The 17,736-nt window shown below is 38.4% G+C and overlaps 2 protein-coding genes across 2 annotated transcripts; one reads left to right on the top strand and one right to left on the bottom strand.

Annotated features, from left to right (window-relative positions):
• Positions 1-2,327: 2,327 nt before the first annotated feature.
• LOC108327732 (uncharacterized) lies at positions 2,328-5,499 on the top strand. Its single transcript, XM_017561424.2, has 3 exons — positions 2,328-2,484; positions 3,447-3,491; positions 4,695-5,499. Exon 3 carries the CDS (start codon positions 4,778-4,780, stop codon positions 5,345-5,347), a length of 570 nt encoding a protein of 189 aa, XP_017416913.2. The 5' UTR covers positions 2,328-2,484; positions 3,447-3,491; positions 4,695-4,777; the 3' UTR covers positions 5,348-5,499.
• Positions 5,500-9,663: 4,164 nt separating this feature from the next.
• Positions 9,664-12,375, bottom strand: LOC128195340 (uncharacterized). The gene is made up of 2 exons (XM_052872602.1): positions 10,961-12,375; positions 9,664-10,636 (listed from the first exon to the last, which is right to left on the bottom strand). Exons 1-2 carry the CDS (start codon positions 12,373-12,375, stop codon positions 9,664-9,666), a joined length of 2,388 nt encoding a protein of 795 aa, XP_052728562.1.
• Between the last annotated feature and the right edge of the window lie 5,361 nt (positions 12,376-17,736).

Below are 17,736 nucleotides of genomic sequence, written 5' to 3'. Positions count from 1 at the left end.
CAGTTAGGCCTAGGTTGCCACCGATTTCGCTTTCTCTTTCTCCTATTCAACCTTGGTCTTTTATTGTCGGCTAACCCTCCATCTTCTTCCCTTCTCAATTGATTTTTGTTTTGTTACGTTGGTTGGTTGCTTTGGGTTTTCTCTTTACTGGTGTGGAGAGGAAGATAAAGGTGCTAGAAATTGGCATTGAGTGGAAGTGGATGCCTTTGTGCGTGTGCAAAGTGGTTGAAACTACTTGAAACGTGCCTCTATTTTTGGGTTGTGTTTTGAATTTTGTGTGTGTTGGGTTTTATGTTATGGTGATGAGGGTCAAATAGATGGATGAAGATGGTTTACGAGTGATGAAAATGGAGATGTGATGGTGCAAATTGCAGAACTATCATGTGTTTTGATGAAGGAGAAAGAAGATGACGTGATAAAGAAATGAGGATGAAGAGAGTCATGATAAATGTGAATCGTGTTGCGGGTTTGAAAATGTGAAAATAGGTGGATGAATGATTGAATGTTTATATGAAGATGGAGATGATTCGACACTGAAGCAATGGAAAATTTAATGTATTCATAGATTCTGATTATAGAAATCAATGGAGAAAAAGAAACCAAATGCAACCAAGTGGACTTTCTATATCGAGTTTAGAACTGACATGAAATTTTGACTTTTTATATTGATTTTAGAGTCGGTACAAAAAGTTTTCACTTTCTATACGACTTGTATATATGTCAGTTTTCCAAAACTGACATAAAAAACCTTTTTTAGTAGATATAAGGTTTAATCATTTTCTAGATTCTTTTTTTTGTCAGAATCTCAAATAGGTTTCTTACTTATTTTTTGTCTGAGTCTTAAATTTTGCAAAATTGGTACAATTAAAGTCATGCCATTAAATTGGAGCAACCTCGTTAGACGTATACGTGGCATGTTAATGTTAATTTTTTAAATGATGTAGAGTTTGTTATTTATTTTAGGTGATTCTGACATGTATTTTTTTCTTTAATTTAAAGAATTTGGCAAAAGTGAATTAAATTGAATAGTTTCTTTAAATTATGGATGATTGAGAAAAGAAACTCGGGGGTTCATAAAAATTGAAAATAAATTTCAAAAATTGGGAATTCATTCTGGGAAATTAGAGTTCATTTGCACTTCACATTGTCATAATTTAAGGATTTTGCTTCTTTTGCTGGAATAGCTTTTTGGAAATTTAGGATTCATAAACTCAGAGTTGTTTTTGAAAGTCAAAGTTCTTTCTTTGAATTAGGGTTCATTGACAAATAATTCGCGTTTCATATTAGTGAAAATTAAAATTAATTCCTTTTCGAAACTTTACCCAATTTAGTCTCTTAATTTTAGAAATATGTAGATTTAGTCATTTAAACCATATTTTATTAAGTTTATCTAATGTTTCAAATATATTTCACAATATCATTTAAGTTATTTACACTTAAAAAACACATTTAAAATCTCAAATAAATTTAACAAAATTTGGTTAAAAGAACTAAATTCATGTAGTTGTAAAAGTGAGAGATTAAATTAGTTTAAAATTTTATAAAGAGACTAATTCTAATTTTTAATTAAAATTAAAAGACAAAAACATATTTAATTCTAAAAAGTTTGTATTAACAAGTATATAAAATAAACTTGCTTCAATTCACCAATAGAAATCTTTGTACATGATTGTGAGAAGGTAGTTGATTGGAAATAGTTTAGAAGAAATGATAAATTATTTGTTATTAATAAATTTAGTATATTATATTTAATTATTTATTATTATTTTAATAAAAGAGTCAAAGGGATTATCACTTCAGAGACGCATATATTGATGTTGGAGTTAAATTTTAAGTAAATAATATTTATTATAGAGATATGGGGTAAATTTATCATATCTAATTATGTTTTTCCAAAATTACAGTACAAATTTATTATAATTCATATTTTACATAGCATATTAACTATACATTTTTTTTCCAACTTTACATTTAAAAAGGCATTTACTATTTTATAAAAAAGTAGTTTTAGATATACTATTAGAAATCAGATAACTTTTGATAAATTGGTTGGCGTAGCTCTAAATTTCAGTTATTTAATTAACACAAATATCCACACCAAAATAAAATTTTCAAATAAATACTACTTCAAATTATTCAAAAGATTGGTAGAGTCTTTTCCGTGATGTTAGCATTTTACATTTATATATGAAAACATATTTAAATTATTTTATTTACGGAATAATTAAATATCAATAAGAATAAAGTATGCTTAAATTTTAAAAATTAGTTGTACTTTTAAAATCAAGATATAAGATATATCTGCAGAAATAAATATATATTGGGCTGAATGGGCTATACACCCAGTTACCTCTGAGAGTGACATTATAATTTAATTTTATTTGATTTTACAAGGAAGAAGGGGGCACGGGAACGAGAAGCGCCACCACCGGGAACCCTGCAACCGTGTGGGACTTCCAAACCGACACCTCTGCCATTAGACAGGTAAAAGAGAAGTTAAATTCAAATTTCTACGCAAATAGTAGATCCAACAGCAAAGCACTGAGTGCTGTGACTGTTTAATTTGGATCTATTTATGGATCCGCGTTTCAGAAAATGAGCGATTTTTCTTCTTTCTGTGGTTGGTTTCTGTTGGTTCACTACGGATCTGGTTCGGATTTGGACGGCGGTATTAGAAAAAAGAGAAACAATTCATCATATTTTTTCTTCAAATTTTGTTCTTTTTTGGTTCGCTTACGGAGTTGTACGATATCTTATAACTTTGAAACTTCTCCTTTCTCTGCGAATGTTTGCTCATTATACGATCTTGATAAACAGTAGAGGCAAATTTTACTGTACTGTTGAAAATTTTCATTGAGCTCAAAGGGGGTAGCACATGATTTGATTTCTCTACTAATTGATGAAGTTGGTGATAAGGCATTTATTATTTAATAACTGCTGTGTTTTCTGATTGCGCATTCTTAAAATGAGATTCAAATAATCACCTAAACAATGTGTTAGTTTGTTTTGCTACTGGTTTCTTTGTATTGAAGAATCAAATTTTACTGTACTGTTGAAAATTTTCATTGAGCTCAAAGGGGGTTGCACAGGATTTGATTTCTCTACTAATTAATGAAGTTGGTGATAAGGCATTTATTATTTAATAACTGCTGTGTTTTTATTCTGACTGTGCATTCTTAAAATGAGATTCCAATAATCACCTAAACAATGTGTTAGTTTGTTTTGCTACTGGTTTCTTTGTATTGAAGAATGAATTTACTCTCAGAACTCTAAAGTTCGTTGACATTTTTCATTGAAATTGATGGATTTGATTCTGGGAATCTGGTTACTCTGAATTATGGTGTGATGTGATGTATTTTGTTTTTGATTGTATAATATAATGTTTGTTGCTTCTATACGATGTAACTTCACATCAGTTTCCTTTTTTTCTTCTTCTGAATTTCCAGGATTTATACTGAAACCTCAGACTTGAAGGGAAGCTACTTGGTCAGGTATAACAATCCTGTTCTTTTTGTAGAGCACTGATGCTTTTTTCTTGATTAATAGATTGAGAATTTAATTCATTAGTGTCTTAGAAAACTCAACTTTAATTGATCAGTGTCTTAGAAAACTCAACTTTAATTGATTAATAGATTAATTTTGACCGAAAGGTAGTAAAGACCAAGTCCCAATTCACTGTTGGTCCTTGTTACACAGGACACAATGTTTGTTAGCTCTCTGTTTTATTAAACAGTTGTGAAAATTTGATAAAAGTAGCTGCCTATGGATAAGTTCTTTTGATCTTATTTTCAAAGAATTTTATTTCATTTTAGCTTTGTGTTTCTGCACTTTTAGTCTTTTTAAGTTCTATAATGAGCCCATCGACTGCAAAAAGCCTGAGTTTGTTAGGCTAGCTCTTTGGTGATATTTCTTGTAGGTCTCATAAGTTTTTATGAGCTAATTAAGTCCTACTATTCTTAAAATCAACCTAATTTGGTCCGCCCACAGAATTTTTCTACCTAAAACTATTATATTGTCAATGTTTTCACTAAAATCATGCAACTTAATCAATTAAATTCTCTTAAACCTTCAAATTTAATTCACCAACTAAAAAATCATATTTCACCCCAAATAAAATAGAAAACCTCGTATTTCTTCTTCTTCTTCTTCTTCTTCTTCTTCTTCTTCTTCTAACCTAGTATCACATGCTACAAAATCCTCCTTTTCTTATAGAATTTTTACTAAATTTCTTGCATCTAAACTTCTAAAATGATTTCATATCCCTAATCCACCATTAAACCCCAAAGAAAAGATGCATAATTGGCTTGTAAACAACTTTGGGGAAAATTTACACACATTTTATGCAAAAGGTGCAATTAATCCTGGTTCAAACAAAACAAATATTGAAATAAATCAGGGTCAAGTTAATCTATGATGAAGAGTATATAGTAATTTGGAGATAATTGGTATTGCTTCACCTGGTTGTTTTCTCTTGTCACTGGCTCATGAATTGTTTTGGTTTGCGGTGTTGATGGACGATAGCTGTTCCGATTTCAAACCAATATATGAAATTTGTTCCAATTTCAAGCCAATATATGAAATTTGTTGGGAAGTCTCACGTTAGCTCAATTCTTGGAGTGCCGCTTATATTGCCCTGTTATTTTATTGAGGAGTCAGTATAGGGTGTGATTAATTTTATTTTATATTTTAAACAGGATTTGGACGTTTTTTAACATTTCTGATCAAGATCCGAGTTGGCCTTCTCATTTTGGCGTAGATTTTTGGTTAAAGTCTTCCTATGGCATATCCTTTCTCAGATTTCAAGTACTCTGATGGCCTCACTGTAGTTGGTATCTCCTTCTGCACAGCTATTGTTTGTGAGGCTATCTCATGGGTTCTTATCTATCGGACCAATTCTTACAAAAATCTTCGGTCCTCCATTGACAAGGCCTCCAAGAAACTTGAGACCATGAAGACAGACAGCAATAAAATCAACATCAAGAAGTCCAAGACCAAAAAGATTGATCGTGTTGAGACAAGCCTCAAAGAATCGAGTCGTGATCTGTCTCTCTTCAAGTTCAAGTCTGGGGGTGTGGTGGCTCTGGTTCTCTTTGTAGTCTTTGGATTGCTGAATTCACTCTTCGAAGGCAAGGTAGTTGCCAAATTGCCCTTCAAACCTTTTGGGCTTATTATGAAGATGAGCCATCGAGGGTTGCAGGGTAATGATCCCACTGATTGTTCCATGGCATTTCTGTACTTCTTGTGTTCCATTAGCATCAGAACAAATTTGCAGAAGTTCTTGGGTTTTGCACCGCCCAGAGGTGCAAGTGCTGGCCTATTTCCCATGCCTGATCCAAAGACCAGTTGATTGGGCTTAACAGTATCCGAACTTGTTGTCTCTGTTGTTTCTAGGTTGAAGATAATATGAAACTACATAACTTGAATAATTTATATTTGATTTGTTTCTCGTAGGGTGCCTGAATGATTTTAATTGGTATAACTGATACTTAAAACAGTCAACTTTAGTTTTGCGATGTGAGTTTCTTGAGTTCTGGTTTATTCTTAATGCAATAAAACTCTTCCCATCTATGTCACTACAGAAAGGGTATGAATGGATGTATTTATGTTTGGTTGAATGGATGAAGTTAATGTAGGTTGCTTGGTAAAGAGAAAAAATAATTTTAAAAAGTGGCGAGATCTATTGATCTACTTATTTTTTATTACATATCTTTATCCCTCTCTTAGTCACTCTTTTCACTCAATATTTTAAACTAAAAGTTTTCAATTTGTTTTATTTCTTTCTTAGTATCACTTGTCTATTTTATTTTCATTCAGGTTATTTTTCTTATCTTTACCAAATATTACTGGACTTAAGGTATAAGTCAAATAATGTTGCATTTTACTCTCTTAAAGGACATAACTTACTCACGAGTTTGTTTGAGGAAATATTTTATAAGCATTTTAAAAAGAACAAGAGGCAAACAATAAAATAATTTTTTTAACAATTATAAAGTAATGTTAATTTAAAAGTTATTATATTTTTATATTTGTTTAAAAATTATATGGAGAAGTTAGTTTGAAGGTTTAATTAGTGAATTTGTTTCTATATTCAGATATTTCATGTGTTTTGTTTTTTATATTTTTTTACTCAGTTGAGTCTTATTATTTAAAGACTAAACGTGACTCATGTTAAATTATAATGGCATTTAGAAAGTGTTCCGATTAAAATTTGGGTCATGTATTTTGAAACATTCTTTTGCTTTTTATTTTCTTCCACTACCCTCACCCTCTATTAAATGGAATATTTCTCCTTATTAGATTGTCACTTTAATTTTTAACTCACGGATCAACCCTCGCCCTTTCAAATGCTAAGCCTCAGTTTTGTGACCCACGGAGCAAAGGGCTTCTTCAAAGCCTCCAACCCTCAAAGCTCCTCATGAGGTGGGTTGGGAGGGCTAGGGCCAGGGTCGGTTCAGCCTTTCCTCTCCTTTATTCAAAATGTGAACAAAAATTCTTTTTCTATGAACCTTACATTCCTCAACTACCATTGTCTTCCGTGTCGAGGTTAACGTTTCTTTTAATACTTTATGCAATATTTGCTTTTATTTATCAATGGACAACACCAATTCTTTGTTTCACATTGAATTTTTTCATTTTTCAGAAGCAATTCAGCCACTTCTTCATAACTCGATGCTTGATTTGGTTGATGGGATATGTGGATTGGGTTCACTTATGTTTTGGGTTTGATTTTTATTTTTCCTTTGCAGAGTTATGGTTTCTAGGAGAGCAAGTATTGTAGTGCACTAGTTTTGTTCGATGGAAAGTTCCTCTGAACTGATATTTTTTAATGGTTGGACCCTTCACTTTGGAAAACTTAACCCCTTTCTAACTTCTATTTTCTTTATAAACTGGACTGAAGAAATTAACTCCCTCTGTATCAACCTCACTCTTAAAATCTTACCTTCATTATCATCTGGAATCAATGACATAAGTGAATATCTCTACATTGAATTCTCTGAAAGGGTTGTCACACGTTGAAAAAAGCTATCACACGTTGAAGAAAGCTATCGTTATTGTTTCTATTTAACCCGTTGCATTTGGTAACCAAGAAAGTAATAAGACTGACCATTCCCAGTGCAGTGAGGTGGGTTAGGTGCTTTTTAGTTGATACATTTCAGCACAAATGTGGTCTTAGTCCAATGTCTCACAAACATTATTATGCAAAGCTTGACTATTACAAAGTCTAGGAATGTGTTTGGACCATTATTATTTCCAGAACAATGAATATAGGAGATTAGGATAAAATCTTGAGGAGTCCTTTTGAACACCGTGTAGTGTTTCTGCCGCAATATGTTGCTGCTGTAGCAATGTGTGTATTATCAGAAAATGAGCATTGGTCAATTCTACTGTTAATTTATCACTGTGAATGGTTTAATCTTAACCGAAGTATTTTTGTTAGGTTTAAATTGTAACTTATTATCAGAAAATTATTTGTTTGTATACTACTCTGTAACTGGTTTATAATAGGGAAGCTTGTGGAAATGGAATTAGTGTATTTGTTAGTGCAAAGAATGAGGATAATGTTGAGAATGAGGTCGCCAAAGATAATGAATATATTCACTTAGAGAAGATGAATCAAAAACTTTGTCTGATATTGATGATTGTGATGTTGATGTGTATATCTGAAACACACTCACTTAAATTATAACTTATTGAAGATACACATCAATATCAATGAGGAGGAGAAGAATATCAAGAAGATGATGTGGGAAAGAGTTAACCGAGTGTATGTTATTGTACATAAATTTAACTGCTATTTTCTAGTTTTTGTAGTGCTAGAAAGTTGTTTATATCTATAAGTTTTTTCACTTTTTATCTTGATCTGAAAGTCAAATTCAGAAGAGGCTGCGTGTATCTTGTATTTTAACTTGATCTTTTATTTTAGGAATAGGCAGCCAAGGAAGGAGTTGCAACAACTAATAAGAAAACTTTTGAGGGAAATTTTGGAAACTGCTTAGAGGATTTCCAACAGCAAGAGAGCTAGCTGTAGCTGCAACAAAATCCAGAAAGGTACTTTCTGACAGTTTTGAGGTTCTTATTTTGAATATATACCACAAGTAACTTAAGAGTTGAGAAAAGATTTCATGAAATCCACTGCTAAGAGTTTTAGCCCTCATTACATAGATCATATGAAGAAGTGTCACGTTGTAACATCCCAAAATATAGTGATAACCATAATCAGAATTAATTACATTACTCATTAAAACAGTGCAGTCTTTACAAAAAGATACGAGGTTCAAATCGTCGAACGGCTTAAGTACAAAAAAATGTAGTGCAGCCAGCGATATTCCAAATTCTAAGACTAAACAAAATACTAAAGGCTACCACATGTCGAGCACTCTAGGGCTCGACCTTAACCCCTACTTCAACCGGATCGACATCTTCCGAAATTTCCTCTGCCAGCGCCTCTTCCAGCAGCTCACTTCCATCTGCTCCCATCCACATGGATGATCATCGCAAGGACAAGACGGACGTACAAAGACAATCGACAACACAAAGAAGAGAACACAGGGTAAGCTTAAGTAATTTAAATTCATACTACAACATTTATATTTAAATAAAACACATAACTTCAATACATATAACATCATCCAAAACATAACTATATATATATAAATGCTAGACCGACCGTCCGGACTGTATGAATCTGTGTAGTTACAAGCGTCCTTGTACCCGAGTGGTGTAGTAACTGGGATACACCAAACAGCTGCCACTCGAGGTCAGTCCGTTCTTACGTCGCCCATGTTAACTTATGGACTAAGGACCTCCTGCCGTTCCCCCACATGACATACTTCCTCTACATGAAGATAGTATTCACGGAACATCAAGATGGACTGCGAGGCTTAACTCATCCACAGTCATACTTTACCAAAAATTTAATATTCAATAAACATCAGAGTCGTCCCTCCATGGAACGCTCGTTCAAATTCCAAAATCATCATTTCACTTCTTACAGTGTTCGCACACCTTAATACTTCCTTTTATTCACATTATCATTCTATGTTCCACTTTCTTAAAAGAGACGGACGTTCAGCCCCCTTCATAATGAGGACCGCCGTGGAGAACAAAACCTAAGAATTTACTCCGTTCCAAAACAGAATAGAATCAATTACCAAATAGATGGACGACCTGTATTAATCAAGGTTACTCGACACTGTCGGTCGACACAGATGAATGATCTGTGGTCACAAGGGTGATTGACACAGTAGGTCGACACAGATGAAAAATCTGTAGTCACAAGGGTGATCGACACAGTAGGTCGACACAGATGGATGATCTGTAGTCACAAGGATGATCGACACAGTAGGTCGACACAGATGGATGATCTGTAGTCACAAGGATGATCGACACAGTAGGTCGACACAGATGGATGATCTGTATTAACAAGGATGATCGACACAGTAGGTCGACACAGATGGATGATCTGTATTAACAAGGATGATCGTGCATGCAGCGGTTGGTGCGTTTTAAATGCACTGAACGTGTGACGAGACGCCTTCATGGAAGCGGACAGGTGACTCAACAGTGTAATAATTACTGATTTGACATGTTAATTATGTTTAAAATTTCGGGATCTCACATTCCACCTATCTACAAAAATTTTCGACCTCGAAAATTTAAAGACTAACCTGAAAATAGACTAGGGTATAAGTCCTTCATGGCGCTCTCAACCTCCCACGTTGAATCACCAGTCTTAGCGTCCCACACCATCTTCACCAAACGAACTTCCTTGCCTTTGTAGTACTTGGTGCGGCTATCTTCCATTCGAACTGGACGTAATTCTAACGTTCGGTCGGGACGTAGTTGAATGTCTTCCAACTCTAGTACATGGGATGGATTCGCTATATACTTCCGAAGTTGAGAGACGTGGAAAACGGGGTGAAGGTTGGATAGCTGGGGTGGCAATGCAAGCTCGTACGCTACTGGTCCGATCTTTCTCAGGATCTGGTATGGCCCAATGAATTTGGGAGACAGCTTCTTTGGATGAACGGCTCGTCCTACACCAGTGACTGGATTGAGTCGAAGGAACACATGGTCTCCTGCAGCGAATTCCAACGGTCTTCTCCTCTTATCAACGTACGACTTCTGCCTGCTCAAAGACGTCTTCAATCTCTCCTGGATTTGCTTGACTTTCTCGGTCGTTTGCTGGATAAGCTCAGGTCCAGTCAGCACTTGCTCTCCTTCCTTGAACCAACAAAGTGGCGTTCGGCATTTCCTCCCATAGAGTGCTTCGAACGGTGCCATTCCAATGCTCGCTTGGAAACTGTTGTTATACGTGAACTCCACTAGCGGCAGGATCTCATCCCATGCGCCTAAGTGATCTAGGACGCACGTCCTCAGCAAATCTTCTAACGTCTGGATGGTCTGTTCAGACTGACCGTCCGTCTGAGGGTGATATGCCGAACTCATTTGCAACTTACTACCGAGCTCGCTTTGAAGTGACTGCCAAAACCGTGAAGTGAACCTTGTGTCTCGATCGGAAATGATGCTCGACGGCACTCCATGTAGGCGAACGATCTCTTGGATATACAACTTGGCTAGGTTGGTCATCGACATCTTCAAGTTAACTGCTAGGAAGTGGGCGCTCTTCGTTAGCCTGTCCACGACCACCCAGATTGAATCAAGATTCCTAACCGTGCGTGGTAGATGAGTCACGAAGTCCATGGATATGCTATCCCACTTCCATTCGGGAATTTCCAACTGTTGAAGTAATCCGCCAGGTCTTTGGTATTCCGCCTTCGCTCGTTGACAGGTTAGACATGATGCCACAAAACGAGCGACATCACTCTTCATTCCAGGCCACCAAAACGAACTCCGGAGGTCTTGATACATCTTAGTCATGCCAGGGTGCATGCTAAGACGGCTGTGATGACCTTCCTCCAGAATAATCCTCTTCAGCTCGCCATCATTCGGAACGCACGTTCTGCCCATGTAACGCAACATGCCGTCTGTTCCCGTATTGAACCACTTAGCTTGATCCGTACCGAGCGCGCTTAAGATCTTCACCAGCTCTTCATCCTCGCGTTGCTTCATCCTAATCCGATCAAACACATCGCTAGATATGCTAAGGTTACAACACTTGATGCTGCTCAGTTCTAACTCAAACCGTAACCTTAGATTTCTGAAACTCTCCACCAAGCTTAGCTCGTGCACCATCATGGACGACACATGCACCACCTTCCTGCTTAGAGCGTCCGCTACTACGTTCGCCTTTCCTGGATGATAGAGTAGCTCGAAGTCATAGTCCTTCAAGAACTCGAGCCACCTCCTCTGCCTCATATTCAATTCCTTCTGATCAAAGAGGTACTTGAGACTCTTGTGATCACTGAAGACTTGGAACGTGGATCCATACAAGAAATGCCTCCAAATCTTTAGCGCAAAAACGACCGCTGCCAACTCCAGGTCGTGCGTTGGGTAATTCCTCTCGTGAGTCCTCAACTGACGAGACGCATAAGCTACCGCTCGCTTCTCTTGCATCAAAACACAACCCAGACCTTGATGAGAAGCGTCGCAATATACCTCAAATGATTTAGACGTGTCCGGAATAACTAACACTGGAGCGCTCGTCAATTTCACTTTCAACTCCTGGAAACTGGCCTCACAACGATCGGTCCAAGCGAACGGCTGATCTTTTCGGGTCAACTGAGTTAGCGGCGCCACTATTCTAGCAAAGCCTTCGATGAAACGTCTGTAGTAGCCCGCCAGTCCAACAAAACTACGCACCTCTGTGACCGAACGCGGACTCTCCCATTCCAGTATCGCTCGTACTTTCGCTGGATCTACCGAGATGCCTCCAGCCGACACCACATGACCCAAAAACTGAATCTCCTTCATCCAGAATTCGCACTTAGACAACTTGGCATATAATTCCTTCTCCCTCAACACTCCAAGTACAAGTCTAAGATGCTCTTCATGCTCGTCTTCAGTCTTGGAATAGATGAGAATATCATCTATGAAGACGACCACAAACTTATCCAAATAGGGCCTGAATATGCGGTTCATATACTCCATGAACACTGCGGGGGCGTTCGTTACTCCAAAAGGCATCACCACATATTCATAATGCCCATAACGAGACCTAAATGCTGTCTTCTGGATGTCGTCTTCCTTAACCCTGATTTGATGATACCCGGATCTCAAATCAATCTTTGAGAACACTGCAGCCCCATGTAATTGATCTAGCAAGTCATCAATCCTAGGTAATGGGTACTTGTTCTTGATGGTCAGCTTATTTAATTGTCTGTAGTCTATACATAACCGAGAGCTGCCATCCTTCTTCTTCACTAACAGCACGGGTGATACGAGCTGTCGCGGCCGATCAAATTTGATGTGCATAAAAGAATGTAGTATTTACTAGGATTTGACTCCTAGGTCGTCTCACAAGGACCAAATATAGGTTCAGTCTCAGATCTAACTCACGAAGTGGGGGGGGTTGTGATTTTGGTTTTGATGCGGTAAAATTAAATTAAAACTGGAAATTAAATAAAATTAAATTAAAAATACTGAAATAAATTTTAATGATGATAAAAACTGAATGGTAATAAACGGTAAAACGGTAAAAATAGAAACACTTGATTGCAAATAAAATTTATGAAAGATTAAAAACGACGTTTGAAAATAAAATGGAAAGTAAAACACAATGACAGAATTTAACGGTGCAGAAAACCATAAACGGTAAAATAAAATAGTTAACAAAAATAAAACACTGAAAATAATTTCAACATTTAAATTAAAATTAAAATTCTTGACAGTGAAACAACTACACGATGCTCTCCAAACTACAACTTTTTACACTGTTTAAAATGAAAATCTGAGAAAGAGAGAGAGCTCCTGGAAGAAACCGTGACACCTTCCAGGCCTCAAGGCCGTCTCCTGGTTCTCCCTGCCTCTTCCCCTTTTATTTTGGCAGGGCCGTATGCTGTGTGTGCTTGAACGGTCCAAAATGAAAGGTAAGGGACCCTCCACTTTCTTCTTCAGAGTTGAATGCACGTCCATTTCTCTGCTTCCATTAAGTTTTGTCCTCTTTTCATCTTTTGACTTTCTCATCAACAACTCCTGGAAAGCAGCAAGGCTCCTCCATTCTCATCACCACTTCTTCTAAAATAAAAGAAACTCCTCCAATTTCTCCCATACACCGTGTGGACATAAGGGCCCTCCATTAAACCAACATCACCTTGTGCTTCCTTCCATACTTTGCTTTCCATTTTCACGTGCAGTGGCTGGACCGTTTTCTTCAAAACGTGCACTCACTCTTCATCTTCATATGCACATGGCTCTTTCTGGTGCAGCTGCTGCTTGCTGTATGAAAACCGAGAGTTCCCTTGAAGCCATGTGGTGCAGGCCGTGAAGTGTTGAAGTTGGAACTGCCACCGTGATGTGCTGGTGCTTTCCAGAACCAAGAGAGACCACTCCTCTTACGTCTCGGTGGCAGCTGGAACGAAACTCTCTTCTACATGCTGGATGGTGATGCTTCTCCGTGTGTGTTTCTCTCCAAAATGAAGGCTTCTTTTTCCATCTTTCCCTTACGTAAGCTGCTGCCAAGTCTCTCAAGACAAACCGTGACCTTCCATAGGTGGTGGCTGCTCCAAGCTGGACATCTTCTGCTGGACGGTTTTCCTTCTTCCAAGGCCTTGTGTTGGGCATCTTCTTCTTCAAGTGCTGCGTGAGCTGCTGGCATGGCCGTGTCTCTCTTCACCTTGCAGCTTCCAAGCTTCTCATGGGTGTGTTGGTTCTTTCCCTCAATGTGATGGTTTTGCTGGAATGAATGTACATGTGCTTTTGTTATCAATTGAAGACTCAAAACCGTGTAGTGGAAAAACATGGGATTAAAATCTGCACATGTAGTCAAAGTGGGCCGTCCACTTCCCTTTTCCTTCTTTATGTGAGTTGAAGCCAAAATATAAGAAAGTTGGTGACCCTTATTCCATTATGTTAATTGTTGGATGGGAAGATGTGAAAGCAACGTGGTCCCCTCATCATTTCACTTCAAATTCATGCTTTGGGGTTTCACGTGAATTGTTCATAGCATAGGTCATGTGTAACCTATATCTTCCAAATCATTTTGAGAAAACCGTGAGTAATGGCCCCTCATTAATTAATTGACAACAATGCTTTAATAATGGAGCAAATTTATAAGTGAAGCACTAAACCCACTTTTGATCTAATTGCCATTTCAGCCGAGAGCCATCCAAGACCATGCATACTTCTATTTTTGATTTCACTCTCAAATAATTTACTAAGTGTTACCATTCAAACAGTGACACCATTCCTTTAATTCCAAATTAAAATCCAAGAGCTTCTAATTAATTGCTTCAAAAAGAAGTTAGTCCCACAAATTATTACCCAATAATTTCCCTAGAATTAATAATGTAAATAATTAATCATAGATAATTCAAATTAATCAAAATAAGAATTATCGGTCAAATTAAGTACAATTATGAAAAACGGGAAAATATTGGACAATTAAGCATAATTCCCTCATTATTTTTAGTACAATAAGATAAGTGTAGTGAATAAAATATTCACTCATCAACGGGCGCTCCCCAAGGTGATACGCTCGGCCTAATGAATCTCTTTTCTATCAACTCTTCAATCTGCTCCATTAGTTCAGCTAACTCCGCAGGCGACATTCGATATGGCTGAACTGAGATAGGAGCCGCTGTCGTCACCAAATCAATGGTGAATTCCACTTCACGCTGAGGGGGAAGTCCAGGAATCTCTTCCGGAAAAACGTCCGCGAACTCATCCACAACCGATCGTCCAGTACCGCCCCCAATGGACGATCGTTCTTCTACCACTCCTCTGGATTCCTGATCCTCGTGAGTCATAATCAGGAAACAGCTGGCGCCCTCCATAATATCTTCTTTCAGCTGACCGAGCGTCACTGAAAGGACTTCTTCTTCTTCACCAGGAAAAATCAGTTCTTTCGCTCCACAATCAATAAGAATGCGATTGGCAGCCAACCAATCCATTCCTAAGATCACCTCCAAACCTTGAAGAGGTAAGCAGATGAGGCTAACCTTAAACTTATGTCCCTCCACTTCTATAGGACACTTGACGCACATAGTGGACGTCCTAACCTCACCAGATGCTGGGGTAGACACCACCAGATCAAACTGCATCTCGCTCACTTCTACTCCCAGCTTTTCAACACACGCCTTCGAGATGAAGGAGTGCGTTGCCCTCGAATCATACAAAGCACAGCATGATCTACCAAATAGCATGCATTCACCAACAATAAGGTTACCTGAGCTTGCTGCCTCAGCGCTCGTTATAGCATACACTCGCCCACTTGCTTGGGCTCGTCCTCCTCTCGTCTGATTTCTTCCAGCATTGGGTGGCCTCATCACCGCACGCCCACTCATATTGCACTCATGATCCGAGTGTCCATTTCTTCCACAACGATTACAGTGCTTTACTCCCACCAACTGAGGGCATGAAGACCTATAATGGGGTCCTCCACACCGGTAGCAAACCACACTTCCCTGTCCGGACGGTCCGACAGGAACTACTGCTTGAGATCCGCTCGACAGAGAAAACTGGTTTGGATGAGCGTAAGGAGGTCTCCTCTGGACAGTACCTCCCCTGGACACTATCGGTCCTCTACTCACTTGTTGTGACTTCTTCTGCCGTTCCGCTTCTGCCATGTTTCTCTCCAAGACTTTGGCTCTCTCAACCATAGCAGGGAACGTTCGGATACACAAACTAGAAATCAGTACTTTCAAGTCGCTCCGCAATCCGTTTTCAAACTTCCTGCATTGCCATTCTTCGCTCGTAGCCATGGTGTTAAAACGGACCAAGTGCTTGAACCTATTAGTATATTCTGATACCGACATTCCCCCTTGCACCAACTGTAAAAACTCAACTTCTTTAGCATAACGTACGCTGTCCGGGAAGTACTCTTCGTAGAATTTCGTTCTGAAAACTGCCCAATTCACGGGACTATGAGCGTCCGTCAAGATTGCCTTCATACTCGTCCACCAGTGACTTGCTTCACCAGTCAACAAGTATTCAGTAAATGCCAAACGGCTGTCATCCGGACATCTCTTAGCATTGTAAATTCGCTCCATATCCCTGAGCCACTGATCCGCTTCATCCGGAAGACCTTTCCCACTGAACTTGGCCGGATGGTGTTGGAGAAAGCTTTCTAAACTCCATTCAGCAGCAGGCGAAGCAGCGTTAGAAGAGGACGCTCCTGCCGCGCCCCTGGTTGCAGCCAATATCTCCATTAACTGCCGCTGCGTCGCCTCAGAGTTGGATCGAGAGGCTTCCAGACTCTGCATAGCTGCCTGATTTTGCTGCATCAGTGTAGCGTTCTGTTCCATAAGGGTGGTATTTTGCTGTTGAAGCCTGTCGATCACTGTCTCCAACAATCTAGCACTGTTGGACGTATCCGGTTCATTGGGTTGAGGCGGTGGAGGAAGTCTAGGTGCCATGTATTCTCTGGACATAGAGAAAACGAACGTTAGTAATGTTCAAAGAGTTGAGAATTAACTCATTCAAACACATATTAAGCACACAACAAAAACGTAGTGCACTCATAAACCTACAGTGTCCTTCCAAAGAACAAAACTGCTCTGATACCACTAATGTAACATCCCAAAATATAGTGATAACCATAATCAGAATTAATTACATTACTCATTAAAACAGTGCAGTCTTTACAAAAAGATACGAGGTTCAAATCGTCGAACGACTTAAGTACAAAAAAATGTAGTGCAGCCAGCGATATTCCAAATTCTAAGACTAAACAAAATACTAAAGGCTACCACATGTCGAGCACTCTAGGGCTCGACCTTAACCCCTACTTCAACCGGATCGACATCTTCCGAAATTTCCTCTGCCAGCGCCTCTTCCAGCAGCTCACTTCCATCTGCTCCCATCCACATGGATGATCATCGCAAGGACAAGACGGACGTACAAAGACAATCGACAACACAAAGAAGAGAACACAGGGTAAGCTTAAGTAATTTAAATTCATACTACAACATTTATATTTAAATAAAACACATAACTTCAATACATATAACATCATCCAAAACATAACTATATATATATAAATGCTAGACCGACCGTCCGGACTGTATGAATCTGTGTAGTTACAAGCGTCCTTGCACCCGAGTGGTGTACTAACTGGGATACACCAAACAGCTGCCACTCGAGGTCAGTCCGTTCTTACGTCGCCCATGTTAACTTATGGACTAGGGACCTCCTGCCGTTCCCCCACATGACATACTTCCTCTACATGAAGATAGTATTCACGGAACATCAGGATGGACTGCGAGGCTTAACTCATCCACAGTCATACTTTACCAAAAATTTAATATTCAATAAACATCAGAGTCGTCCCTCCATGGAACGCTCGTTCAAATACCAAAATCATCATTTCATTTCTTACAGTGTTCGCACACCTTAATACTTCCTTTTATTCACATTATCATTCTATGTTCCACTTTCTTAAAAGAGACGGACGTTCAGCCCCCTTCATAATGAGGACCGCCGTGGAGAACAAAACCTAAGAATTTACTCCGTTCCAAAACAGAATAGAATCAATTACCAAATAGATGGACGACCTGTATTAATCAAGGTTACTCGACACTGTCGGTCGACACAGATGAATGATCTGTGGTCACAAGGGTGATCGACACAGTAGGTCGACACAGATGAAAGATCTGTAGTCACAAGGGTGATCGACAC

The sequence above is a fragment of the Vigna angularis genome, chromosome 2 (assembly GCF_016808095.1).
Source record: "Vigna angularis cultivar LongXiaoDou No.4 chromosome 2, ASM1680809v1, whole genome shotgun sequence".
Classification (NCBI taxonomy): Eukaryota; Viridiplantae; Streptophyta; class Magnoliopsida; order Fabales; family Fabaceae; genus Vigna; species Vigna angularis.
Note: the sequence above shows the minus strand (reverse complement) of the source record. Positions and strands in the feature narration are given on the sequence as shown.

What these genes read in the sequence shown, in the direction of transcription:
- LOC128195340 (XM_052872602.1), bottom strand. Translation starts at nt 12,375, where the DNA reads ATGCACATCAAATTTGATCGGCCGCGACAGCTCGTATCACCCGTGCTG. An exon ending in TTGCGTTACATGGGCAGAAC is followed by an intron (nt 10,637 to 10,960) that starts GTGCGTTCCGAA and finishes GGTCGTGGACAG; the next exon opens with GCTAACGAAGAGCGCCCACT.
- LOC108327732 (XM_017561424.2), top strand. Translation starts at nt 4,778, where the DNA reads ATGGCATATCCTTTCTCAGATTTCAAGTACTCTGATGGCCTCACTGTA.